Here is a 27012-nt window from a genome sequence, read left to right as displayed (position 1 = left end):
ATTTTCCAAATCCACATGGTAAAGAATTCATTCAGATTCTTTCAATCTCAGCACAAACCAAAGATTTATAAATATGGACCTAAATCAACTTCCAGGTCTTATGCTAAGCGTGCAATTTAAGGCCATTAAAAAGTGTGATGCAGAGTGCTCAGTATCTGGCTCAACTGAATCCAGGATAAAGAAGAATTATGTTTATGGACATGTGTGTGGAAAGCTGAAGGACTCCCTAATTGCTGTGAGCAAAACTCAGCATTTTCATTTTTACTAAATGCAAATTGAAACCTTGTCAGCCCATTCTTAATTCATCAAAACAATGTGCAACTTTTCATACCAGTACCCCAGGATTTTAACTCAATTTCTGCAGCAACTCTTGCTATCTGCCTGAGCCCACGTGTCTTTGCCTCTGTCAATGCGCAGAATTTTTTGCACAAAAATGCCATTTATGAATGCTTGAAGGAAAGTGCCTCCACTGTGACTAATAAATATTTCATACTTACTAATTATATTCATACTAATATTTCATACTTACTAATGTATGGACCTCCAGTCACCATTCAAGGCCAGTCAATAACATATTTTAAATTCAGTGGTCCAGAACTTCTGTTCACCCTGAAAATAAGCTTCAAGCACTCAAACAATTAAGAAATTTAAGAAAGAAAAAACAAAAATACTCTCTCATGTTTATAATGCAACAATACTTGAGAGGAGGCATGATCCAGCCCTAAATCCACCATTCTTATTATCAGTTCTAGAAAGCCTGGCTAAGGACAGCCAAGGAAACGTGACCTTCCTACCAGAACAAAGCACAGGGGCTGGTGAGAGTCATTAGTGACTAATTACTGCAGCACAGCAGCTTCAGAAAGTTGGTGTTAAATGATACTGATGAGGTGTCTCTGCCATTTGAAATTAATTACACTCTTATCCTTTGATAAGATTATCTTTCTTGTATTGTTGGATGTTACCAACATCTCTAGTAATGAGTGATGTGGGTGCCAGAGAAATATTTGCTGTGGACTCACACAGAAGAAGACATGGACCTTATCATCTGCTCACACTGGCATTTCTTATTTACATTTCTGTGGCAAGGAAACCCAGGCTTGTTGTCAATTCAATTTAAAACTCAGAACTGCCATTTTTATTTCAGGAACAAAATCCCAGATAAGAACGCAGTTGCAACGCCAAAGAAAAAGGAATATTAAATTTGAGGAGGCACATAAAAGATCTGATAAGGAAGAAATATTATACTGGCTGGTCAAATATATAAAGCTTGAGCACTGGAGGCACCTTTCTGTGCGTCAGGTGCTCCCTTCCCTGCAGAGGGATGATAAGGGGCTGCTTTCCTCCCCAACCATTCTCTCTGTACCATTTGTCAGAGCATTAATTGCCAGCCAAAGGAGCCTTTTCTAATTATGACTTTGTGGAGTAAAAAGTGCAACGTGGGCTAGAGGGGTAGAGAGGGCTTCTCTACTAATATAATCAATAATAGCATTATTGTAGAGATGGCACCTCTCTGCAATACAGTGAGACAACAGGCAGCAAAGTACAAAGGAATTGCCTCTTCTGCTCTGAGGAACACAAGAACTGATGAAGGTCATTTGAAATACACAGTAAAATGTGAGTCTGCACATTTTACTGCATCAGCATTTCTCAGTCTCTTAGCTTGTTCAGGCTTTTCATCTAACCTTCATTTTAGGAAACATTACACTACTCAGCACTGTGACTGTGGTGCCAAGAACAGCCACCTCACTTGGAGCTCCTGGCTTAAGAAGGGATTTAAGGATTACAGAAAATACATATTTTTAATAGCATTATTGTCCTGCTCAGTGCTGGAGCTTTAAAGCATCAGCAGCTCTGGCACATGTGCCGTTCATGCTCCTCCTGAGCGTCTCAGTGCCAAAATACACAAAATATACATCCCACCCCAGCTCGAGCCCACGCCACACAAATTCTCGCAGCCTTTGGATGACTGCGTACAGAACATAATCTACTTCTGAGAGACTTAATCCACTGCTAAAACCACATTTACAGCAGAAACTCCAGTGATCTGGAACCACAGGCTTTGTGCAGATAAACTTAAGAAGGCATTTGCCTCCTTAAAAAAAGCTCTCAAATCTTTTTTGCTGAACAATTTGGGTCAGGGATGCTGCTGGTGCAGAGGAGCTGCAGCAAGTCAGGAGAGGTTTCTGGCAGCCCTGACAGGAGCTGTGAGCAGTGGAAAAGCCACCACACTTTTTGTGTGCATGTGAATGTGTGCCTGAACACCAGACAGAGTCGAGAGATAATAATCCAGGCTCTGGCTCCTCGTACTTGTGATATGCTGATCAATTTAATGCACAGCTTCTCCAATTCCTGCCTTCCTTAGAGGGCATCACAGATCATCACCATCAAGCCTGACACTTTATAAAGTCAAATTTCATGTTACCTTGAGCACCCTTCCAGCAAATTAAACCTGCAGGCTAAGAGTTTGCAAGAAATCAAGAAGTTCAGCTTTCTCCCTTCCAGAATGAGAGGATTCTGATTCAGAAAGACACGCTGCATTCAGACAACGTAGTTTGGCAAAAAAGAGACTCTTGTGGCCAGAACAGATCTTTTTCAAGAGTTTGGTAAGCTCTCCTCAAATGCTGTCTGAAGTCCAAGCCAGTTAAGTGCTGAGAATAAAATAAAAGCTCACATTAAAACATGGTTTAGGCACTTTTTGGAGCAGTGTCTTGCACTAAAAGTTCATTATGGGAACCTAACAAAGATATGAGCACTAGAAAAGTAACTAAAAGCTTCAGTGGTTGCATGAGCCTGTGTGTCAGTGGTTTTGCTTGATTTTGGGGCTTTCTCTGTTTATTTCCAAAGAGGTTTTCTATTGTCTTGAATACAGCAATGTGTTTCCCCATGATATATTATTTCCCCCGTTTCTGGAGGAAATAATCATGCAAAAAGGGATTCTGAAAAAAAAAAAAAGTAGAATAACAAAGAACTTTGGTAAAGGTTTCTAATAAAATTCTTAATCTCTTTGCAAATTTGAACAATTCCAAAAATAGAGCTGTAAAATGAAATGGCAGCATCTCAAATTCTACTTCTACACATATCAGCACTGTAATAACTGAGCTAATCTCAGGGCCATACACTGAATGAAGTGTTCACTTACTGGTATTTCTGTATTACACATGGGCCATGAATTTTGGCAAGACCTTGGCATAAAACAATTTTTTTAAACCAAATAATAAAAGGCAGTGATTTTGTTAAATCTGCTTCTGACATTTTTTACATGTTCTAAATGAATTTCCAAGACAGGCTGCATAAGGGACAGCTGATTACTGAAGCTTCAGAGGAATCTTATATAAAAGCATTAGACTGAGTTTTCAGCTCCTGCTGCTTTGGCACATTTTGTTTTGAAATAACAGTTTTCTTTATATTATATGTTTCAATTTTGTGGCTGTGGATATACTTCCCAATTAAAAAATTGTATCCTCATCTTACCAGACATATGGCAACAACAAAAAAAAAAATAGAAAAAACCACAAATGTATATCAATCTCATTTCTGATGATTATGTTTTTACAGATTATAAAGCTGATCTATTTGAAATTTCATTAGGATGAATAGAAATTCTATACATGTAATTATAGACCAAGAGGGTGGTAAATAAATTTTCTTTTGGGGGTCCCTTGCAACTCAGCATGTTCTATGATTTTATTAAAAAAAAAAATCCACAGTGAGAACAATCAATCCACAAGAATGTGGTAGAATCTCCATCTCTGGAAGTTTTCAAGAAGTGGCTGGACAAGGGTCAAAATAACTAAAATAACTTAATCCAGACTCCTTTTCACATGAATGGTTGGATCAGATGCTATTTCAAGGTCCCTTCCAACCTACACTGCTCCATGATTTTGTGACGTAGGCATTCAATGAATTTCTGCTCTCATTTTTTACATGCATCACAGATTGCATTGTTGCAGCTCCTTGCCCTTTTTTCCTGCACGTGATCTGCTAGAGGTAGTTTTTCCAACCTGGAACAAAGCTTCTTTCAGCCAGATGAGTTCATTTTCTCTCTGTGCTTCTCTCCAAAACAATTACACAGTGCAGCACCAAATCTGAGCGCAGACAAAACCACCTTCTCAAAGAGATGCAGTGTTGGTGTGTAGGAACAGAAACAGCTGTCCCTTCCTTCCTGACTCCCATGTGAGGATCTGAAGGGTGAAACTGTGAAAGTTTTTATCTGAGAACTGAGCCATGAGGGGCAGGAACAATCTAACCCATCTATCTAAGCGTCTGCAGCACATGAGCAGGGAAGAGTGAGAAATAATTCACATTTTCACGGCATTCATGGCAACATTTCATGAATGTTGCCCTGCAGGTCAGCTCTAACTCATGAGGAGTCTCAAGCCACCTCTCACTCCTAAAGCTGAATTTTGGTGAAATGTGTCTCAGGTGTTAGGGATGATCAATCACACCAGTGTTTGTTCAGAGGCATTTGATAGTTTCAACATTATTCTGAATTACTCTCAATAAATGTCAATGAAAAGCTGCAGAAAGCTCAAAGTCAGCACCCTGGATCTGTTCTTCTTCTGTGCTTTTCCATCTTTTGGAGACTAATCATACACATTTTGCACAGGTATTTGAGAAAATAATTCTATAAGGAATGCAACTGTAAAACAACTTGAGCAAAAAGAATAAAAGCAAAACCTGGTTCAGAAAGGAAAAAACAGCTCCTGTGATGGTCAGACACTCGACCACATCTAAAAGAAAGATTAATTTGCAGGAGATACCAACCCTTGATAAATGACAGCTACTCTCTGGAGTATGAACTAATTAGAGAAGTATTAAAATGAAAGGTGAGGAATCAAACTTAATAGATGAGATTCTTATTATTTCTTATTTTCACTTAAAAAAAATAAAAGCAAAACAACACTTGCATGTTCTACAGAGCACAGTAGGCATTACACCATCCAGTTTAGTGATCCAAAATACATGTAAACGTTGCTGTTTCTGATTCTGTGCCAAACAACAGGAAGAACTAAAACATAGCATGAATCCAAACACATTTATTTGTTTAAGTGACTAAGCCTGCTCAGAGTGCTAAGAGAGTATTTGGAGGGGTTTCATCACTTTAATCCTGTAGCAGGAAAGATTTGCTTATCTTTTTGATACATACCAGGACAACTGCTATTATTACTGGAATTGTTTCTATGGTTCCTACCAAATATATAAAATTAGACTGTGCTCCCCTATTTTAAAATCTCTGCATTATATTTCACATTCATGATTGGAAGGTTCCACATTTAACAAACACTTGTTATTTAAAGCATGGACAATATTTATATGCAAGGAGATGGATGATTATTGAAACATTCCTGACTTGGGAGGTGGATCCCTGAAATTTGGTCATGGCTCAAGTCTGATATGTAATCTTGAGCAAGTTCCTTCAATGCTTAATCTTCTGCAAAGTGCATATCATAAATTTACATTCCAGGAAAATAAATATTTATGGAAGTTAGTTCTTGTAAAAAACTTTGGAGTCTTAATCAGAAAGAAAATATAAAATCATATTTGAGAGCTGTATTATATCCATTAATGTGCAAATGTGGAGCACTGACAAGGGAGAATCACTAGGACAAGACTACGTAAATTTAACTGGGAAAACATTCAGCTAGGATTTCTCAAAGTTCAAGAGAATTTTTCAAGTATCTTAATGAGCTTAGCATCTCATCCTCCCTTTATATGTTCATCATGTTTTTAATCCTGCAGCACTCCTTTCCATATTTATGTAAATTTAGCTTATTAGGCTCAGGCACATCCCAAATTTTTAGAGGACGTGATGTGCACAGATGTAAAAACCCGACCAGAAATGGTGAAACTCCAGGACCAGCTTTTCCACAGCTTTTATCATGTTTGCTCCTCCCAAGAGGAAATCCCAAACCTCTCTCACAGCCAGCAGAGAGAGGGCAAATGGGTTCAGAAGCCCAAGAACGCCCTGCCATGTACACAGTGTTCTTCCTGCCAGTGGAACAACATCTGCACCACACACACAGCTGCCTGTGCAGAACGTGGCTTTAATTCATCTTGCAAGTAATGCAATCAGAGGAACATCAGATGAACTAAAAGGGAAAAAAAAAAAAAGAAAAAAAAAAAGGCAAATAGGGAGTTTTGAGAAGCTACCATATGGGTCTTTTCCATCTTTTGGGGAAATCTTGCACAATCTCTAAGAAATTATTGTTTGGACATGAGGGATTGAAGCTAAGGCCATTATATAAGGCCAGTGTCTATAAATATATCAAACCCAATTCTAATTCATACAAGCACTTTGAACAACCTTTATGGGCAACAAAACTGGGTTACTGAAAGATTCTAAAGGAAGCCAAGAAACTTGGCACAGTCCGAAAACCCCACTGCAGCTAATACAGAAAACATTTATTATTATCTTAATCTGGGATTTATCACAATGTGTGGGCAGATTTGCTTAACAGGAGGGATTAGTGAGGGGGGGTGATTTACTGACTGGGGGTTTCTCATTGACTCCTCCATGTGGGATTCCCACAGCACCATGCAAAGAGAGGCCAGAGCAAAAGGACAGCAATAAGAGGCAAACTGCTGCCTTAGCAACCATTTAAAATACCTCCCTGAAGCTTCCAGAGGGCATTCCTCATGTAATGCTATAAAATAGGGAGCTCATTTTCCTAGGAAAGTACCTATTGCTCAAGAGAGATTGTGGTGAAAAGTATTTTTCCAGTTTCACAATTTGTTTGCTACTTTATGTCCCCCCTCTCCTCTACTCTGTCTTCTTCCTATTTAAAAGCAGTCTGTTTGCTAAAATAAGTTTGTGACAAACAGGCTAAAAAGAGCAATAACAGGTATAATTAAATCTCCCATACAAACAGAGTCAACTTTACTCATGCAGCTGAAATTAGGAGGAAAAATTTTAAAAATTTAAAAAAAAATTAAGAAGAGAGTAAATGGGTTGTAAGAGAACAAAACCCTGATATGTGCCTGACAAATAATGAATAAACACTGGCAATGCCCTAAGGAACCTCTACTACACTACTGACTGTATCAAGATATATAATCATTAAAGTTATAGAACACTGAGTAGCAAAGCTACCTCTTACACACTCAGCCTTTTAAATGTTTCTTTGGGAAAGAAAAGCAGGTTCAAATGAACTGTGCCCACCCACAAGGAGGAAAAAAAAAGAGGCAAGAGCAGCCACAGTGCTCAATTCACTCAATAGATGAGAATAATTGGGGCCCAGTTCAATCTGTGAAGTAAACAGAAGCAGGATGAAGGCTTTTCAATTTACACCTACAGCCTACAAATTAGTGAGCAGTCTGGTAGGATGAGCTGGGGAGGGATTGCATAATAACCCTACCCCCAGCAACAATGCAGGGAGCAGGGAACAAAATGGTAGCTCTACACCAGCAGGGAATTTCCCTTTCTAATTACTGACTACTCTGAAAAGCATTCTCAAGAGCCAAACATCAGCTTTTGTGCAACTGGATCGGGAATTTCTTCATTTTTCTTGATGTATTCTTGTCCTAAAATTAATTTCAATGTTGTTTTAAGAATCAAAAGCAACTATGCATAAAAAATACCAAGCATCTTCTGGCAAATATTTGTTTGGTAAAATAATTATTTTTGTGCCAGAAGTTCAACAGATTCCCAATAATTATGGCTTGTGTAAATATCTTGCCTGTGTCAGTATTCATTATATAGTCACCTGTCTATAGCTACTGAAACCAAAAGTACCTAATCCAGAAAATTCTGGTTTTGCAGAACATGTTGTGTACATTCACATCCTGCCTCTTATGCAACCATGAGAAAAGTGGAGCTGAATATATGACTTTCAGTTCTTCTCACAACAAGTAAAAAAGGAGACAAAACTGAGCAGAAGGGGGACGGTTTGAGATAAATAAGTTAAAAAAAAATTACAGCCCTTTTCTGAGGAACACGGTTTCAAGAAAGTTTTCTTGTCCCCTTTCAGTGATTGTTCATATGTAAATTTCCATTTTGGGAAACTCCCAATAACAGGTCCTTCCAGAGGCACAACTACTTGGAGCAGGAGTCAAGAATCATTTCAGAAAGCAGAACTACATAACTATAGTGGCAAGTGGGATGTCACTGTCATATTTTCTGAAAAATCCCTTTGCCAAGATTTCGTCTCCTGGGAAGCTGAGAAGCCTCAGAGAAAAAGGAAAACGATATTATCTCATTTGCTTCTCCCTGGTTTGCTGCTTTGGAATGTGGTCTGGACATTGTTTACCAACAGGGGAACGTTTAATTTGTTCCATGTGAATTGTTTTTAATTAATGACCAATCACCATCAGCTGTGTCAGACTGAGGAGTCAGTCGCAAGTTTTTATTCTCATTCTTGTAAAGCCTTCTGTCTGTATCCTTTTCTCTTTCTTGTAGTATAGTTTTAGTGTATCATTCTTTAATATAATACCATAAAAAAATAAATCAGCCTTCTGAGAACATGGAGTTAGATTCATCTTTTCACCTCACAAGAGCTGCAAAAGTGTGAAAGAACGGGCAACATTACACGGATTTTTTTAGTCTGGAACTCCAAATAGCCTCAACCTGGTCAGGGGAAAATAAACTTCTTAAAGCTAAATCCAAGCTTTGCTGCACAGTTTTGTGAGAAAACAGAAAGGAAAACAGAAGGAAAAAAAAGCATCCTGATGAGAAACACGTCTGCAAAGTCTCCTGAGTAAACACTAGCACTGAAGCAAAACATCTGATGAGATTAGGATGAGAGGGCAAATTTCTCAGTTGTGTGAGCCCCTGCACATCATTCTGAGGACACCATTAGAGATTTCCACTCATCACTGCACGAAGTGAAACCACCAAAACCATCTCTGGAGGTCTGTGAAGACAAAGCACCAAAAGGCAAACACGCTGAACGTGCCAGAATCCAAGGATTTGCTTGTTTCCTGGGCAGGTCTTACATCATTGTGAGGCAGGATAAACAAATGCTCAGTGATCAGATGAGTAACGAGCCTGGCTTGTGAGGTCATGAGAGAGAGAGACAACACAGCAAAGACAAGAATCAGCTACAACTGCTCAGGGCCGCAGTGGAAGCTGAAACAACATCCCTGGCAAACACTGAGAGGTCCCTTCCATCATTAGAAAGGGAAGAGTTGAGAAGGAGAACTCTCAGGGCTAGGTCTGAGCAGTCTAGAGTCATGGAAGCTAAAACTATTGGCACTTGAATAATGCAAAAGTGCTTTCTGAATTCAGGAAGCAGCTCTCAAGACAACAGGCGTAGCGAGCAGCACTTTCAGTCTAGCAGCAATTAATTCAGCAGTGAGAACTGACCATGAAGCCTGGAGGATGGATTTTGTCTACAGCAGCCATTCCTAAATAAGTCAGGTAGGTAAACTCCTGAATTTAAAACAGCCATTCTGCTTAGGATTCACCAAAACCTCTCAAAACAGTGGAGGGGGAAGAAAGAAAGGAAGAAAGAACAAAATCAAAACAAACCACACAAACAAAAAAAAAAAAAGACACCTAATAAAAAATAATAAAAGAAGGACCACAATTTAAATTTATTTGGGAGACTTTCTACTGTTCTACTGGCATCTGTGTACTCTCAGAAGTCCAGAGGACTGACAACAGGGTTTTCTTCTGTTATATTTTCTTATATATATTTATACATATATTCATTTTTATATAGATATATAATTATATTTTATATGTATTTATATTTTTAATTTTATATATATTTATATTTTTTATATATTTTTTTTTTTTCAAATATATATATTTTCTTCTGCATAACCTGGAGAAACTGTCAAGCGGAGCCTCAGCCTTTAGCATCACTTTCATTCACCCTCCTCCCCTCTATCCCCACTGTCCCAATTCACATGGTGGGAAAGGAAAACACATCATGAGAAAAGACTCTCAGGCACAGGCACAATTCCATATGCCCATAGCCTGTCATTGCAGGCTGGAAGCTGACTTCTTACTTGGAGAGAAGAGCAGGAATAAAGCCATTTTCCCAGAATAACCCTTCCTTTTGAAGGCCTGTGTCATTCTGGGGGTAGCACAGGTGTCCAGCTCCACATTGCCAGGGTGAGGACTGCAGGCAGTGATGGCTCAGGCAGCAGGGAATGCCTGATAGATGCTCTCTAACCCGATGCAGAGTGGGAGTGCAAAGAACAAACTCCTGCTCTGGGTCCCACTGATTGGAAGTGACGTGCTGAAGGTCTCAGCAGAAAGGGAAACTGCATCAGAGGGAATTCTTGGGGCATTTCAGGAGGGGACAGGAGCTGAGAGATAAGCGTGCTGATCTCTCTCAGCAGAGAAACAAACCAGAGCAACTGATGGCTGCCCTGGGTGAACTGTGGGTGACAAAAAGGGAAATCTAGGAGGGAAAGCATAATGGCAGCATTATAAATGAAGGAAGAGCTGCTGAATAGATGTTCCAGTGAACGTGGAGCCTACATACATCTGGAGTTATAACCCATGGCAGCTGCCATATGGCACCTGTAAAGCATCTGACTGCTGCCAGAGGGGCTAAATGTCTTCACTAAAATTTCACATGGCCCAGGTGCCACCGTCTGAAGAAAGATTATCTGAGAGGGGAATAACAATGAGCTGGACAGTTTACCTAGGCTGGAAATAAATGGATATTTGAAGCAAATCCCCTTAGAGTCACTGAGACAGATATGTGCACTTAAACGCTGCCCGGGGAAGAACACACAGCTCCCATTGATTGACACAACGGAGTTGGAGGGAGCCAGGCTTGGTCTCAGGGTGAGACAATTGCAAATGCAAAACTGGCCTCTGGACAGCAAGAACCTGAACAGAGAACCCTCTTCAGGCATCAAATAATCCCAAAATCCCAAACCCCCCGAGAGCCCCAGAGTGGGACTCTGAACACTGATGTGCCTGAGGAGCAGACTGGGATCTGGGATCTGTAATTTCCAGTGTAATTTCCTCTCTTGAGGATTAAGTGTCAGTGCCAAATTCTAGGAAACAATTCTTTAATGAGTCCCTTTAGAAGCCTCTTAGAACCAGGAAGTCTTGCAGTTTAATGCCAGCCCAAAGAACAGAATAAACTAATAGATATTATTCTTGAACAGGGGATTTAATTAGACAATTCTGATATTTTACCATGATGTAATCTGGCTCTCATGCATTGGCACTGTGCAAAAAAAGGGCAGAAGTTACACTTGAGATATTCCAGCTCTGATAAGCTTTGGGTCTGAAGAGGAGCCTGGAGTTTCAGCTCACCAGTCTCAAAAAGCATGCTTCCTGTTTTTGGTTTTACTGTTTTCAGAGGGTTTCTTTCATTTGTGTTTTGGCTGGTATTTTTCCAAAACAGAACTTGAATCATCACAAATTAAATATTTGTTTAGGCATAACCCTTTCCAAAAAACATAAGCTCTTACTGAGACACAATCATCATTTGAAGTCATTCTCAAGAAAAAGCATTTCCCCAGCAGACAAAAAAGATTTTTTTTTTTTTTTAAATAAGGAAAAGAGGACAAATTAGATTAGATTAAAGAAAGAGGACTAAATATTATGTGGCCAGAAGTGAGATGGTTTTTTCCACAGCCAAGCAGGAAGATAGGGAAAGGGCGAAGAAAAAGAAATGTCAGAAGATAAACTAAAGCCAAATTAACTAAAAAAGTTGTTTTTTAAAGTGATGATAGTGATGTAGCAAGAAAACCCCCAGAAAAATGAATGAGCCCAGCCTGAGAGACTGAATCCCATTTTTGTTCAGCAGTGAACTAAGTTACACTGCAAGTACAATTTCATATTTATTTCCTCTTTGTACCTGCGTTAGTAGTTCAAAGATCCACTGTCATAAAATACATAACAAAACAGTATTCAGAAATTTCTCGTATTTTCTGATTTTGGCTGTGAAATGTTATGGTTTGAATCATTTATTCTAAAAGACACAGCAGCTCAGTGCACACTCAACAAGGTGTAACAAACCAGAGCTGCAAAACCTGGAAAACAATACCATGCAAAGATTTCTTTGTCCCATTCACAGCACAAGATAAAACTTGAATAAAAATGTAAAGGAAGGAAGCAAAAACCTGCACAGTTGGGATCCAGTTTGGTTTTTCTCCAGCCTCATCAGCGGCAAATAATGACCATCAAGGCTGCTTCTGTTCTGCAAGTTCCATCACCTTTTACTGCTCTAAAGCAAGACATAACTACCTCACCTCCTGAGGCAATTTCTTAATGAAAATATTGCCTCTAAGTCATTCAGGTTGAGGTTTTTCCAGTGTACCAGAGATATTTATATTTAATCTCACTCAAAGTGTTCACATTTTCCAGTCAGTGCTAAAACTGGCAGTGGCAGATACTTTTTTGGGGATTTTTATTTTTAAGCTCATTTTTAATCCCTGGATATTAAAAATACAGAATCTGGAGTTCTGGAAAAAATGTGCAAAAGTCTTCATCAAGGTTAAACAAATCCACCCTACTAGAAAGGTGAACAGGAGTTTGGTTTTCCATCATAACATAGAGGGGGTTTATGTCTAGAATAATATTTGCAGTGATCGTTGTAGAAAGGAAATTTGGGAATGCTCTTGTAAATGCAAAAGAACAAGAGATTTAAATTTTACAGACTCAGAGTTCATGTCTACCTGCGTAGTCTACAAATCCTATACCTGGCATATTCCGTTTAAAATACTCCTGTAATTATAGCTTTGGATCATTACCTCCACATGCTTTTAGGCACTCAGATGACAGACTCTGTCTCAGTGATGAGATGTTGGGACAGGGAATGTGGGGAATGCAAACATGAGCAAAATACTTGGAAGTTCTGGGCTTGTTAAAGAAAACTACATCAATTGATGCACCTCAGAATAAGTTATTTACAAAGTAGCCTGTTGAGCTTAAATTGGGATGCAAGCGTAAAAAACTCAAACATAACAAGCCTAAAAGAAAATCAAGATAACCCAAGTATACCTGAATTTTTATTATTAAAGGCTTAAAAAAATAATTGCAGTCATTAATTCTCTTAAAAACCATAAAGCAACCTTTGCTTATAAATACAAGAATAAATAATTTGAAATGGCTGAAAGCCTTTTAAGACTGCATCTTTCAAAATGCACTGCATCAAGAAGATGTAAGATCCCTATAAAATGCTGCAACAGAGCATTAGAGGAGCTGCTTTTCCAAGAGGTTGTAAAAATACCTTTTCATCTAAATGCCTTGCTGAGCACATCAGTCAACTAAAGAGCATCAAAAGAATGGGGTGACCAAAACCAAAGGATGTGTCTGGGCTCTTGGTGCAGGGACCAAAGATAAAGGACCCCTTGCTCACCTTACTTAGCTGACTACTCCCATTTTCCTTAAATGTTTTCTTCTTCTTCAGGACAGCCTCAAGCTTTTATAAACGCCACATCTTTAGTGAAACCTCCATTCTGGCTGCTGCTGTGCCTGCTCACTTTCTTACATTGCTTTTTTAAATTCAGCCAGCTAAACTAAGAATTTTTCTGGTTCACTCTAGAGCAAAAAATAGGCAAAAGGACACCTCCAGGGGAACTGCTGTGCTGAAGGCATTTAACACTAAACTATCACCAAAATGCAGGTGGAAGATACAAATCTAGCAAGATTATGCCAAAGGAGTTCGAGGAATTGCTTAATTTTGAGTCTTTGTGATTCAGCTTATCATTGTACATGATAGAACATGTTTGCATACCATTTTATATATATAGAATTATTTATATATGTACATATATATATTATATAAATAATACATATTATTTATATATAATTTTATACAATTATATATAATTAAACAATTATCTATAAATTATATATTTCTATATAAATTTACATATTATGTATAAATGTATATATTTATATAAAAATTTATATATTTTTATATTATATATTGATATAATTTATATATTTATATCATTGATAGATATTTATATAATTATATATAATTAAATTATATATAAATTATATATTTATATAGAAATAGTTATATAATTATTTCTATTATTTTAAATATTTTATATTTTTATATTATTTCATTACTATTTGTAATTAATATCTTAATTTAAAAAAATATTTTCTATTTTTTTTTTATTTAGTGTTTAATTACCAGCCATGTTCACAAATAGTACCCTCTTTTGGAGGAATGAATGGCATCCTGAAGGACATGATTGCAGTTCATAATTTCCTTGATAAATAGGATTAAGCTCTACATTAAAAAAAAAATAATAATAAAAAACCACAGACTGAGAAAATCCTTCCTGAACACCAGGGACTCCAAAGCAAAGCTGGAACGAGATAGCCTACAATGAAAATATGAATATTTGAATAATGAACAGGTAGAGTGTGTTTGGAATATGAGGGGGGAATAAAGGAAACTTCAGACTACCTTCCTCATAATGTGTCAAGAAAATCCTTAATTCAGGAAGACAATTTCATAAGAGAGCAATTTAACCACGATTAATGAAGACTCAGTTTGGATGTTAGTAAAAGATCTACAAAGTTCTCCTTAAATTTCCTATTAAATACAATAGACTGAAGCGTTTAGACTTGGAGAGATGAATTTGTTCTTCTTTTGGAACACTTCAGAACGGATTGACAAAACATCCACCAAAAATTTCCTTGGAGTATTTATCCTTCCTCAGAGAACAAGGAAGACAGATGAGATGAGGTTCGGCGCTGCATTTCTGATATTGTACATTATTTATCAGACCCAATCTATCACTCTGCATGCATATGTTGATTCAAATGGCCTGTACAGACTCTCTTCTGCAGTCAGCCAGTGGTGAGTGCTGCCCTGGGGTTTCATTTGCCTTCCAAACGATTTGCAGACTGTTGCTAAACATTACAAAAGAGAAGGATCAGCAGTCTGCATGGCAAGAGCTGGGAATGGTTTGTGTAAAGAGGCCAATGGGACAGATAGCCAAAGCTTTCAGAGGGCCCCACTGAGCTGTGCAATCACTGCTGGCATAAGGAAGAGCCCTATTCTATATCCCCAGATTTCTGTGGCTGAATTTGGCATCTTGGATTCCCTAGCCATATTTAATTTAGCTATTTAGCACGTGTTTCTGGGAGACAAAGTGATTTATTTTAAGGCTGGATTGTGTCTCGTGTGCACTACAAGGACAAAAAACACCAAGGAATTGCACTGAGTAAACAAACAGTAAAATCAGATTTTAAAGTCTCAGCTTTCTCAGAGGAGAGCAGATTTAGGATGGTGCAGTCCACACCAAACATCTGCAAAGGTCTCAAGTATAGGGGTAACCAGTAAGTGTACAGAAAAAAAACAACACCTGTCCAACCATGAATTTTAAGAGCTGTGCTATTTTCAGGATCACAACCCTGCAGCCTGATGATTAATGAAGACTGACTGTACCTGGTGACCTGCAGAGTGACACGGGAGCAATGAGCCATGAGGAGCTCACAGCAGCTGCTCACAAATGGGCTGCAGCACTGCCCCTGCTCCAGCTGCACTGGGACCCTGGGAACGGTGTAATTCTAAATTCCAGGTGTGCCACATCCACCTCAAAAACTCATGGCAGCCCCTCTTTAAGAGCACATGCTCTTTCACAGAGCTTTGAGCACTGCCCTCCCTGCTGCCCAGTCTGACACCAGGGGTTTGGTCCTGAGCCAGGTTTTCGCCAGGAAACCTGCTGTAATTCACAGTTTGAGGCACTTAATCAAGAGTCTGACAGGCTCTAAGTCATGGAAGGAGAGCCTTGTTTGGTCAGCTCCCATTTCATGCCATTCTGTGATCACACCAGGAAGTTTTCTGATGCTGGTGTATCGGCAGAAATTTGCCCAACGGGCAGCAAGAATGATGAGCAGGATTCCATTGTATCAGAAGGCTAATTAATTGCTTTATTATTCTATATTATTCTATATTATTCTATATTATTCTATATTATTCTATATACTATTATTATACTATATTATTCTATATTAATCTATATTGCTACGTCTAAACTGAACAACTGAACAAGAACTCCACTGAACAAAATCTCATTACTGTTTCCTGACTGACCGTCAGGACACAGCTTGATGAAGTTGGCCAAGAAAACAAAACACTCACACCAGAATCCAATCACCAAATCCCTTCAGGTAAACACTCTTCCACAGTGCACTCCACCTGTGCACAAAAACAGGAGCAGCAAAGGAGATGAGGATTGTTTGGATCATTCTTTTCTCTGCTTCTCCAGGAAAAAACCTGAGAGAGAGAATTGTCTCTGCTCAGAGAACGTGAATCCCACAGCAGTGAAACACTTGCTTCAAGCAGTGCTCTCTTTTGACCAGGCTCTGAGCAGTGGATGTGTCTCCTCATGGAGGCAGAGGTGCAGTCCAGAAGCAGCATTCAGTCCCATGCCGCTGTTAAGGAATTTTCCCTGAGCTCTGCTGCACCGTGTGAGCTGTTGGATGGCATATGCTCCATCTGAACAGAGGGAAAACAGAGCTGCAAGTGGCATCCACGTTACTGTACACACACAGCTTTTCCTCACTCTGCACAGCTGTTCAGCCACCCTTGGCATCCCCACTTTCTAATAAAAACACAGTGCAAACACTTGAAGCAAACATCTTTTTTCTCCTAGTTGCTACCACCCAGCCATGGTACAAGGGACGTCTGTATTTACCACTGCAAGCATTCTTTGAATTCTTAAATGAGAATCTTACATCTGTATCCACAGAGGCAGAACAGGCAGACACCATCTGAATAAACTTCAGGGAGTTGTGCTAACGTGGGATGAGCATGGTGTTTAAACCACAGATGTACAAATTTAGTTATGGATAACTTTTGACACTCCCCTCTGCCCATAAGAACACTGAGTTCAGATTGTTTAATTAAGTGCATTGTATGGGTTGCAATCTTCCCTCAACTGAGATCCATTGGGATTTTTTTTATCCATCTATAGAAAATTTCCATTTGCTTCCCACTCTGCTAACTTCAAAATGCCTCTGTACTTCACCAAAGCTTAGGGAGTTTCTCAATATGAATTAGAAATAAAGACAAAACTCAGGCCAAATTTTTCCCATTAGCCACAGCCACAGAGATACTAACAACTGAAATGAAGAAATTAATGGTGACAAGCTTCTTTTAAAATAGATGAAACATCACTATTTCTATTTCTTAGCAGTAGCTGATCCTTCAATACCAGCCTATTCTTTAAAAATCCAACCTTATCAAAAGTACATATTAAAAAGATTTCTCCCAAATAGGAATTTGTTTCATTTTAAGGAAGATGGAGTTATTCCAACCTCAAAGAAGTTCTCACTTATTCTAGATATTCTTATTAAATATATGAAAACCAGACAGAGTCCTCTAAGCAAACTCAGCATTGAAGAAAACTGGGCAATTACTTCTTGAGTTTGCACATCAGATTTGCTACATACAAAAATCTAGAAGAAATTAGGAAAATATGTTCATTTCTGGCTCCTTGAAGATCACCAAAATTGCAACTTGAGTATTGCCCTTAAAAACCTTGAAACCCAAGGCAAGTGAAATCTTTGCCTAGAAATCACTATCAAAATTATTATCATTATTATTACTCATACTGTAAATTGTAATCAATGCAATTCAACAATATTTATAAGCCTGGAAAGTCAAACAGCAAACAATACCTCATGTGAGAGCCAAACCTACTTACATTACAATTCTACAATTTCTACAATTTACAATTTCTACCTTCTTTCATAAACATTATATATTACTCCCATTTTCCAGAATTCCCTGCATGGAGTGGCTGAAAATACCAATTTGTGAATCATCCCTCTGGATTCTAATCCTTTTAATAACAAACATTTCATCCCACTGAATGTGTTCATTAAGTAAAGTACTACTGAGCATAAATAAAACAGCAGAATCTAATTTATGAATGATAAAACAGTCATTACAGCCATGGTAAACACTTCTCAGAGTCCTGTTCTGCATCTCAGTGGACAAAAATATCAAGGCAGAGAAACACAAAGGCCAAAATATGAATAGACCAATCGTGATATTCACTTTGGATAAAAGGTCAGGTGTCCTAGGCTCTAGTTCAAATAACTGATGCTCATTTTTAGCTGTAGGAATGAGGGGAGGAAAGCTGCAGTCCAGGTACAGGAGCCTTGACTCCTTGAACACACATGGTGCCATTGTCATATTTTCTGGAAAAATCCCTTCACCAGGATTTCTTCTCCTGGGAAGCTGAGAAGACTGAGAGAAAAAATGAAAACAATAATTATCTCATTTGCTTCTCCTGCATTTTGCTGCTTTGGAATGTGGTTGGAGATTGTTTATCCAAAACAGAGGTTCAGGTTTCATTGGTTTCGTGTGAATTGTTTTAACTTAATGACCAATCACCATCCAGCTGTGTCAGGGCTCTTGAGAGAATCAAGGGTTTTTCATTATTATCATCTTTTAGCCTTCTGTCTGTATCCTTTCTCGATTCTTTAGTAATAGAGTAGAGTAGAGTAGAGTAGAGTAGAGTAGCGTAGAGTAGAATAGAATAGAATAGAATAGAATAGAATAGAATAGAATAGAATAGAATAGAATAGAATAGCATAGAATAGCCTTCTAAGAAAATGGAGCCAGATTCATCATTTCCTTCCTGCCACAGGGGACCCTGAAAACGCCACACGCATGGAATTACAAAACACGCTGCGCTGTCCTCATGTCAACACCCACAAACATTTATGCTTACCAAAACACATTCTGCACTCTGCTGTGCCCATAAAACCTCCCTTTGAGCCAGGCAAACAGTAAGGAAGATTCCCAGGGGTGTAGGTCAGGGAAAGTTCTCTCACCTGGAACGATCCCGCATGGTCTTCCTCTTTGTCCCCTTCTTTCCCTTCCTTGAGGGCGATCAAGGTGAAGCCTCGGAAGTAGGCGGGAGTGGCAGCAGACAGCGTCACTGGGGTGTGATGAGCAGGGAAACAACAAAAACAAGCCATCAGCTGCGAAATCAGCCACCTGCACGTCGTTTCACAGCTTGAAAGGTGTGTGCTCTGCGTTGGCATCAGCCAAAGTTAGAGCGCTGACAACAGGGAGCCAAGCCAGACAGAATACAAAATGTTCAGTCCAAGTTTCCACATCAACTGAGAAACACTGGCATGAAATAACTCAGCTTTTTTCTCCTTCTCTCCACTTTTTTTTAAAACCAGATTGATAATCTGCTGTGATCTACAGAAGGGCTGTTTTGGTGGTGGGGATACACGTGCATGGGGTTTTTCTACTTTGGGTTTTTTTCTTTGTGATTTTTTTTTTGTTTGTTTGTTTTGGGGGGGGTGAGGGGGTGTTAGATGTAAAGGAGCATCCCTAAACATTTGATTTCGTGCTTTTTGTCCAGTTCTGAGCCCAGACCAAGTACTTTAGTGCACAGAAAGTCTCTCTGTCTGTAATGCTAGATGACCGCATTGCCTGCTCCAGCTCAGCTACACTCAACACAACGCCCCAGCTTCTGGAAATGGGGGAATCTCAAAATACCCTTCCTCTGCTTCATCCTCAGGGCAAAAGAGGCCACAAAATTAAACTCCTGGCTGAAGCTCACCCCCAAAGGTTGTGCTGCCAGCCCTGATTGCCAAAGCAATCCCAGAGAGCAGCAAACACCCTCCTCCTTCACACACCCGTCCTGGGCAGGAAGGCAGCCCTGGATCCACCAGCAGAGCACAGGGAATGTGGGGCTGACTAATCTGATTTCACCGTGCCCAGCAGCAGGATTAAATCCCTGATTGGATGCCAGTGCAAGACAGCTTTGTGTGTTCTGTCTGCTCACTATCAGCAGCACCCAAGCAACATCTGAGTTCACAGAATTCCAGGATATTCTGGGCTGGAAGGCACCAACAAGGATCTCCAAACCCAGCTCTGAAGGGAATGGCCCCTACAGGGGTTGAAGGCACATTTTCAGCACCAGGCTCCAACCAGCTGAGATAATCTCAGAGTCCTCAGCTGGGGCTCTTTTGAGCACTGTCAGTAAGAGAGAATGAGGCAGAATTTCGAGGCAGGGCTTTCGAAATTACCAAACTCTCTTCAACAATTTACAAGCAATCCTTTCCTGAAACAGGGGTAAATTTTAGGGGAAAAAAAGTTATACTAGAATTAAGCTAAAGAGACAGAAAATTGAACTCTTAATGTTTTAAGCAGCTTTTACTTTAAGCATAAATTGCGGAGTCACTCATGGTACTTTATTGTCACACTCTCCAGCCCTGACAGGCACAATAAAAACTGAAGACCACCCACAGTTTTCAGAGCAAATTACAACTACCAGGGCTGCTCCATAGAAGAATATCCACAAGAGACTCCCTCTCACACAATTAGGCTGCAAGGGGTTGAATCACACTGCTAAAAATTACAGATTGCCCTTAAAAGATATGGATTTCAAAATATGCCCCAGAGTTCATTTGGAACATATGGAGAGCTCTTTGATCCAGAGATTCAGTAGCAGGAAAATATAAAATAGGCTAATTGAAAATATATAGCATTATTCAGCTGTATTTGGGTCTAAAACTCATGATGCCTGTACAAATACCTAACTTTTTTGACTATATGTCAAAAAAAAGAAAGGATTGGAGAGATTGATTTCAATTTTCAAACTTTTTTGTAAGTGCCAATTCTTTGACCTATAAACCTGCAAACACCTGTACAAATCTGGGGTAGTGATAGGCACAAGAGGAAGTCCCCCAACTCTCAAGATTTTCATTCCATGGAACCTTATGATGAGCTGAAATGTCATGGTTTTAGGGGAGAAAGAAGATTTCACATATTCTGTTCCAAAATGGGGTAGCAGCATAATGCCATTAAAATTTCTGCTTACTTTACAAAGTATTGCTCCAATCCATTAATTCATTTCCTGCCCAATAATTAGCACGATTAGTCCAGTTTTGCAAACTTCTGCAGCTCTGGCTAAATGACAACCCACAGGCAGCCTCTGAGCTGCAATAACCGAGAGCAGCACACTGCTGAACTCAACAGAGACGAACACATTACTGCTGCTTGAGCAGTGATTCTTAGAAATTAAACTGCCATAAAGGCCTTTTACATGCAACAAATTTTTCCATATCACATGCAATTAAAGACTCTGAGTCACTGTGAGTTAAAGGTTACACCAGAAACACTCAAATATGTGTGCAAGCAAGCAGAGAATCCAGCTGCGAGTTGACTCAACAAGTTTTCATTTTCCTCACCAAGTCACAAACAGCTTTCCAAATTCTAAACACCTACCTACAAAACAGAGAGAAGACCTGAAACGCTACAGAAACATCAGAAGGGAAGGCGATTCCAAAGCCTGACTCATAGTTTTTGAATGCCTGGGGTGAGCAGTGCCCCCGCTGCGGTTTGCAGTGATTTTAACCCCGGATAAATGGGAGGGAAGGATGCGCCCACCCCCAGGCTGTGCTGCTCACTCAGCAGCCTCATCCAGGCAGCTGGGCTCGGGAACTCACCCAGCCCCAAGCCAAACAAACCAAATCCAGCCCCAAACCCCAACAATCCGAGCCCAGCCCCGGGGTTCAGGCGGGTCCGTCCGTGCGCGGCTGCTCCGGAGCGCGGTGCGGCGCACGGATGGAGCGGGAGCGCACGGAGCGGAGCGGTCCTGGGGATTCAGGGTCTGTGCTTTGGGATCTACACCTTCGGGGTGTGTGCTTTGGGATCTACACCTTCGGGGTGTGTGCTTTGCTAGGCCAGAACGCCGGGCAACACCCGGGCTGGGAAGGATTCTGTGGGTGCTCGGAACCAGGTGCGCTCAGGCGGCACCAGAGCACACAGGGATTTATCCCCAAATCCGGAGCTGTTCTGGAGTCTCTGCCCCTGCACTGGGAAGCTGTCAGAGCACATCTGTTTTTCACAAGGGAGCGGCTCTTTGTTGCATAAGAGCCGAGAGTTCTTGGGCTGAACTCGGGTGTTTTGAGCAGCAGCTGTGTCCTGCTCACACCGCCTTCACACTAATTAACTTTCACTGAACGATAGGAACTTCCTGCAAGCATCCGAGTTAAGGATTTCACTTTAAAGGGAAGATTACAAATCAGCAGTTACTTTTGTCTGCTTCCATCCCTCTGGCAAGTCTCTAATCACTGTAAAAGTTGCACTTTGGCACACGCCTTCAACACACTCCTCTTTCCCCAGCGTCCCAAGCTGAAGGTGGGGTGATCAAAGCACTTGCTCCTTTGGTTTCAGGCAGGAAATCTGATTATTCTCACCCTACACATCCTGTGTTGTACACTGCACAAGTACCAACAAACACGCGTTCCAAATTTCACCCGTATTTTGTGAAACGTGGGAATGGCTAATGTAGCTGCAGAATGGGTGCTTGCTGGCAAAGTGTTTGCAAGAAGAAAGAAATGGAAAGAAAAAGACTCAACTCAACATTGTTTAGAAGAGAAGTCCCCAAACCAATGCAATGGAGCACAACATCTTAAGTGATCCCTTCCTCAAAAACTGAGAAAGTGAACTGACCTACAAGTGGAAATTCCATTAAAACCAGAAACAGCACACACACAGAAGGTATATGTAAGGGTTATAACTATTCTAGTACTCCTTTTCTTCTTCAGAATAATCACTTCATGATATCATAGCAGAAAGTAGGTCTACTGCCTGTTAGCATGTGAAATGGGCACGCTACTGCCTTTTCATAGGAGCAAGTTTATTTACATTTCAATAGCACGAAACTCACCTCATTTTTTCATGGAAACCTCATGCAATCATTAATCTAACTCTACAATCAATGAAGCCAGGACTGAGTGTGTTCAAGGATCATTACCCTGCACCACCATCCAGATTCAGGCTCATCTGTGCCTCTGATGGAGCAGCTCCATCCAGGTGGAAGGTGCCCAGTAGGGAGGAGAGGACCTTGACCCTGGGATGGTGTGCCCACACACCTGGTCCTGCAGGGAGACATTTCTAATGGTCTGGCAGGAGAACGTGCCCTTTTTCAGTGCTGCCAGGCAGAGGAGGAGAATGCCCACCCAGAAAAGTGCCCAGGGCTGCTGTTTTCTACCACAGCTCCAGAGGTGGAAAACCGAGGCTTCACAGCTCCCCCCAGGGCTTCCCCCTCAGGGCAAATAGATTCTGATTGAGCTAAAGGTGAATAACTGCAGGGGAGCCATAAAAACTCCCTCAAACAGTGTGGAATCCTGATTCCCACACTGCAAGAGTTCTGAGATATTTCCTCCTTGAGAGCCTCAAGTGTCACATCCACTGAAGGCATGAAGATAAATGGGTGTCCCTTCACTGAGGCTTTTGTGGAGCACACTCGCATGCACAGATAATTCCTGGGTTATCCACCTTGAAAATACCAGTTTGCTCCAAGAGCCCACCAAGGAATGTGCCAAGGATCCAGATGCATCCATTCAGGCAGGGGCCATGGAAACAGGAATATCTGGCTCCAGTGCTAAGGACATTGTGCAAGTCATCTGCTATGTTGCATATAGAGTAATTTGCAGATGAATAAATACAAACAAACAAAACCCCACAGACCTGATGTCTCATTTTTTAAATCATTAGTTGGATTTTCCATCCTCTGCATAAAATAGTAATAAAGTTCCAGTTGGACTGTAGAAATGGCTTTGAAAGCAAGCTCTCAAAACTTTCTGTATATTGCCAGTTTTAACTACTGCTATGTTACAACAACATTTATTTGTGTTCTTCCAAGAATAATTTATTTGTGTCCTTAAAGAATAATCTTCACACCCCAAAGTGCTATCTGAGTACTTCAGTCCTAAGGATCAGAAATGCAGGCACATATTCTGTTCTACATTTTAACTTTTTTACTATTAGCTGTAATCTTCTCACTTCCAAGCAGCTATAATAGCCTAATGTGATTTTATTAATTGACTTCCTAATGCCAAGACCTAATATCTCCAGATAATTAGTTCTGCTAATTCATCTGGGAGTTTCTTCCTACATTTCTATGCAAAAGAAACTTCTTTGGTAGATGACTGAAAATGTCCAGTAACGCTTTCACAGAAGTGAATTCCAAAACTTTTAAAGAACGTTCACTTTTTTCACAATCAAAAAACTTAGCACATCTTTATCCTGCTTAGTAGATATACCAAGCTGACAGACCACATGAAATCTTCTAGACTCCAGGTACCGATCCCAATGTCTGGAGCAGGTATCCAGCTTGTGGGAAATGTGCATTTCCTCACATCGTGTCAAAATAAAACAGTTTTGGGGGAAAAAAATCAAATCAGTATCATGCAAAGTTACAGAGTGGTGCTCAAAACAGGTGAACTACTGCTGCAGATGCATTTCCCAGCCTTTGAATGATTATGCTACATGCACACTTTTTTCTCCCTATATATACTGAGATTCCCATGTTCATCCAATGGGAAAACGTTGCTCTTTACCCTGGATCTAAGAAACCCTTTGAAGGCTCTCCCAATATCTTTTTTCCTAAAAGTGTGTTAGTAATGGTACCTAAAAATGTCCAAGTTCTCTTTAAAACGCTTTTAGAACACAAGATTAACAGTACGTTCCAAGCAGGTTTATTCCTGAAAGCATTATAGAGTGAGGCAGGAAAAGTGACCAAAATCTGTCTTTGCCTGTTAATTAGCAAAATACACCCAAATGTGCTTTGGAAGTTCATTCCAAGGACTGTGTGTGACATGCTCAGGGAAGAACGAATGCCTTCCTCCATCTCTTATTTACAGTGGTCGTTAGCACTGTCTCTGCCTCTTTCCTGTTTGAACCATCTGTTCATTTGCCCGGAAAAAAAAAAAAAATAAAAAAAAGAAATGGGGTGGGATAAACGTAAGTGGAAAATGTGGGAAGTTGGCAGCGTGCTGCATCATGTTTGCCCATATGCTAACTCATTATGTTAACATTCACATTTCAGGGCAGGAACGGTGAGCTCCGAGCTTCCTCTCCTCCCTGCTGAATGCCAAAGCTTCTCCCGTGCCCTGGGTTATATTTAAAGGGATGGGAAGGAATCCCACAGGAGCGGGTAAACGGGGGAAGAGCGAGTGCGCTTTGCATCGCTGCAACTTGCGATCCTGTGCGAGCGCTGAGCCTGTGCAGAGGGCTCGTAAAAAAAGGGAGATTCCTCTTAATGAGGAGGAGTGCTTGGGAGTAAAGTGATCCACCGAAACCCAACTCCTCTCGCTCGCCATGGAAGCAGCATCCCCAATAAAGTAACGCGTGGGGCGCATCGTACACGCCAAGAGGGATGCGGGGATGGCAGGCACAGCCACGCCACGGCTCCACAGCCCCTCATCCTCACCGTTCTCGCCAGCAAGGGATGCGGAGGATGCACAACTTACCCCGGTAACTGTTCCCAGGCTTGTAAAATTCCGGATCGCCCTCCATCCTGAGGCTGAATTCATTGTACCCTTCCCTCCGGGTGCCTTGCGCTCGCAGGATCCGGCTGCAATATCCCTCGGATTTGGCGGCTTTCTCCAGGGTTTCGTCGGGAAAACCCTTGGCCACCAAGGGGAAAGTGAGCGCCAGGAGCCGCAGGGCCAGCGGCTGCAGATGCGCTCCCATCCTCGGCGCTCCGCACAACTTTTGGGGGGCACGGCAGGGCCGGGCAGGGCTGGGCAGCTCGGGCCGAGCGCTCCGGGCAGCCCCGGCCCCGGTGTGAGGCTGCCGGCTCGGCTCGGCACGGCTGGGCTGGCTCTGCCGGCGGAGGGAGGGGAAAAGCAGCGAGGGGGCAGAGAGGGAGGGGACGGAGAGAGGAGGGGAGGAGGGAGAGAGAGAGGGAGGGAGGGAAGTGTGATCTTGCCCAGAGCCCGGAGTGAAGTGCTGGTTTGTTTTAGCGGCTCGGCCGTGTTTAAATTCACAGGGCTCGCTGGCAGAGGGGCAGGGGACGCTGCTGAGCCCCCAGCGCTGAAATCAATCACCCGCATTCCTGCTAAAGCCTGGAGTTACTGCAGGGATAACGAGGCTCAAAGAATTCCCCCCACATCCCCCTCCAGCCTCCCGTCCTCCTGCGAGGCAGCAGAGGTGATAAACATCACCGGCTGAACAGCGCGGACAGACCGACAGGAGCAGCAGGAGCGTCGCTGCGGCTCCTCGGGTACCACGGAGGGGACAGAAGGGGACAGAGGGGACAGGGAGGCGGCTGTGCCACAAACACGAGGTCAACGTCCCCAGCAGCCTGTCACCATGTCCCCATCAGAGCCGCAGGGTGTGCAGATGTGTGTGTGTGTGTACCCAGCAGCTCCTTGGGTACCACGGAGGGCACAAAGGGGACAGAGGGGAAAGGGAGGTGGCTGTGCCACAAACACGAGGTCCATGCCCCCAGCAGCCTGTCACCATGTCCCCATCAGAGCTGCAGGATGTGCGGGTGTGTGTGTGCTCCCTGCAGCTCCTTGGGTACCACGGAGGGCACAGAGGGGACAGGGAGGTGGCTGTGCCACAAACACGAGGTCCATGCCCCCATCACAGCCGCAGGGTGTGTGTGTGTGCGCTCCCAGAGCTGCTCACCTCACCTAGGGCAGTGTGGGAGGTCTGTCCCTCCCAGCCCCCGGGAAATCCCAGCAGATGCACCCGGCAGAGAGCACGGCTCGTTATTTTGCCTCTACACAAGGCACGCTGAGGCTGAGCGACTTGTCTGTATCCACAAAAGAAGATTACAACGGTGGAAGAAAAGAAAGTGAACCTAGACCCCTGGGGTCCCTAACTCCGGGGGTTTGAGCCTAAGATGCTCTTCTTTCTCTCCCTTCCTCCACTGCTTTTTGAGTGGAGGAGAAAGCAGGAAAGATCTTCAAACAGGATCTGAATACTTTGAGTATGACAGATGCACAAGAGGGCACAAATCCCTTTCCAACCCCCTTCTCCAGGACAGGACTGTAGCAGATGGATGAACACAACTGCGTTTATGCACAGCTTCCGGTTTGCAAATTTTTGGGTTCCAAACTTACCTTTGGAAGTTGATTAGCAACTTCCAAATTGTCTACAAAGCAGCAATGTGCAATGCAATGCTTGGCTACACAACACTTGATTTTAGAGACCATAGACCTCAAAGATTTTAGAGACCATAGCATCAACCTCATGTTTTGTGTCAAATAAAGGTGCTTATTTAGGTGTCTGTGAGGATGCAGGACCTTTATTTTCTGAAAGATTACTTGCCCTTTGCTACTGTGTCAGCTTGTTTGTG

General features: G+C 41.5%; 1 protein-coding gene across 1 annotated transcript in view; it reads right to left on the bottom strand.

Moving 5' to 3' along the window:
* The window catches only part of SPON1 (spondin 1), a 180645-nt gene extending 154995 nt beyond the window's left edge, over window positions 1-25650 (bottom strand). Inside the window, exons 1-2 of the mRNA XM_014269910.3 lie at window positions 25175-25650; window positions 18728-18834 (exon numbers count right to left, since the gene is read on the bottom strand). Of these exons, the coding sequence (XP_014125385.2) occupies window positions 18728-18834; window positions 25175-25397 (330 nt within the window). The 5' untranslated portion in view covers window positions 25398-25650. The remainder of the gene's footprint in view (window positions 1-18727; window positions 18835-25174) is intronic.
* Window positions 25651-27012: the final 1362 nt, after the last annotated feature.

This window comes from Zonotrichia albicollis, chromosome 6 (assembly GCF_047830755.1).
Source record: "Zonotrichia albicollis isolate bZonAlb1 chromosome 6, bZonAlb1.hap1, whole genome shotgun sequence".
Classification (NCBI taxonomy): domain Eukaryota; kingdom Metazoa; phylum Chordata; class Aves; order Passeriformes; family Passerellidae; genus Zonotrichia; species Zonotrichia albicollis.
This window is presented reverse-complemented; position numbering and strand designations above follow the sequence as displayed.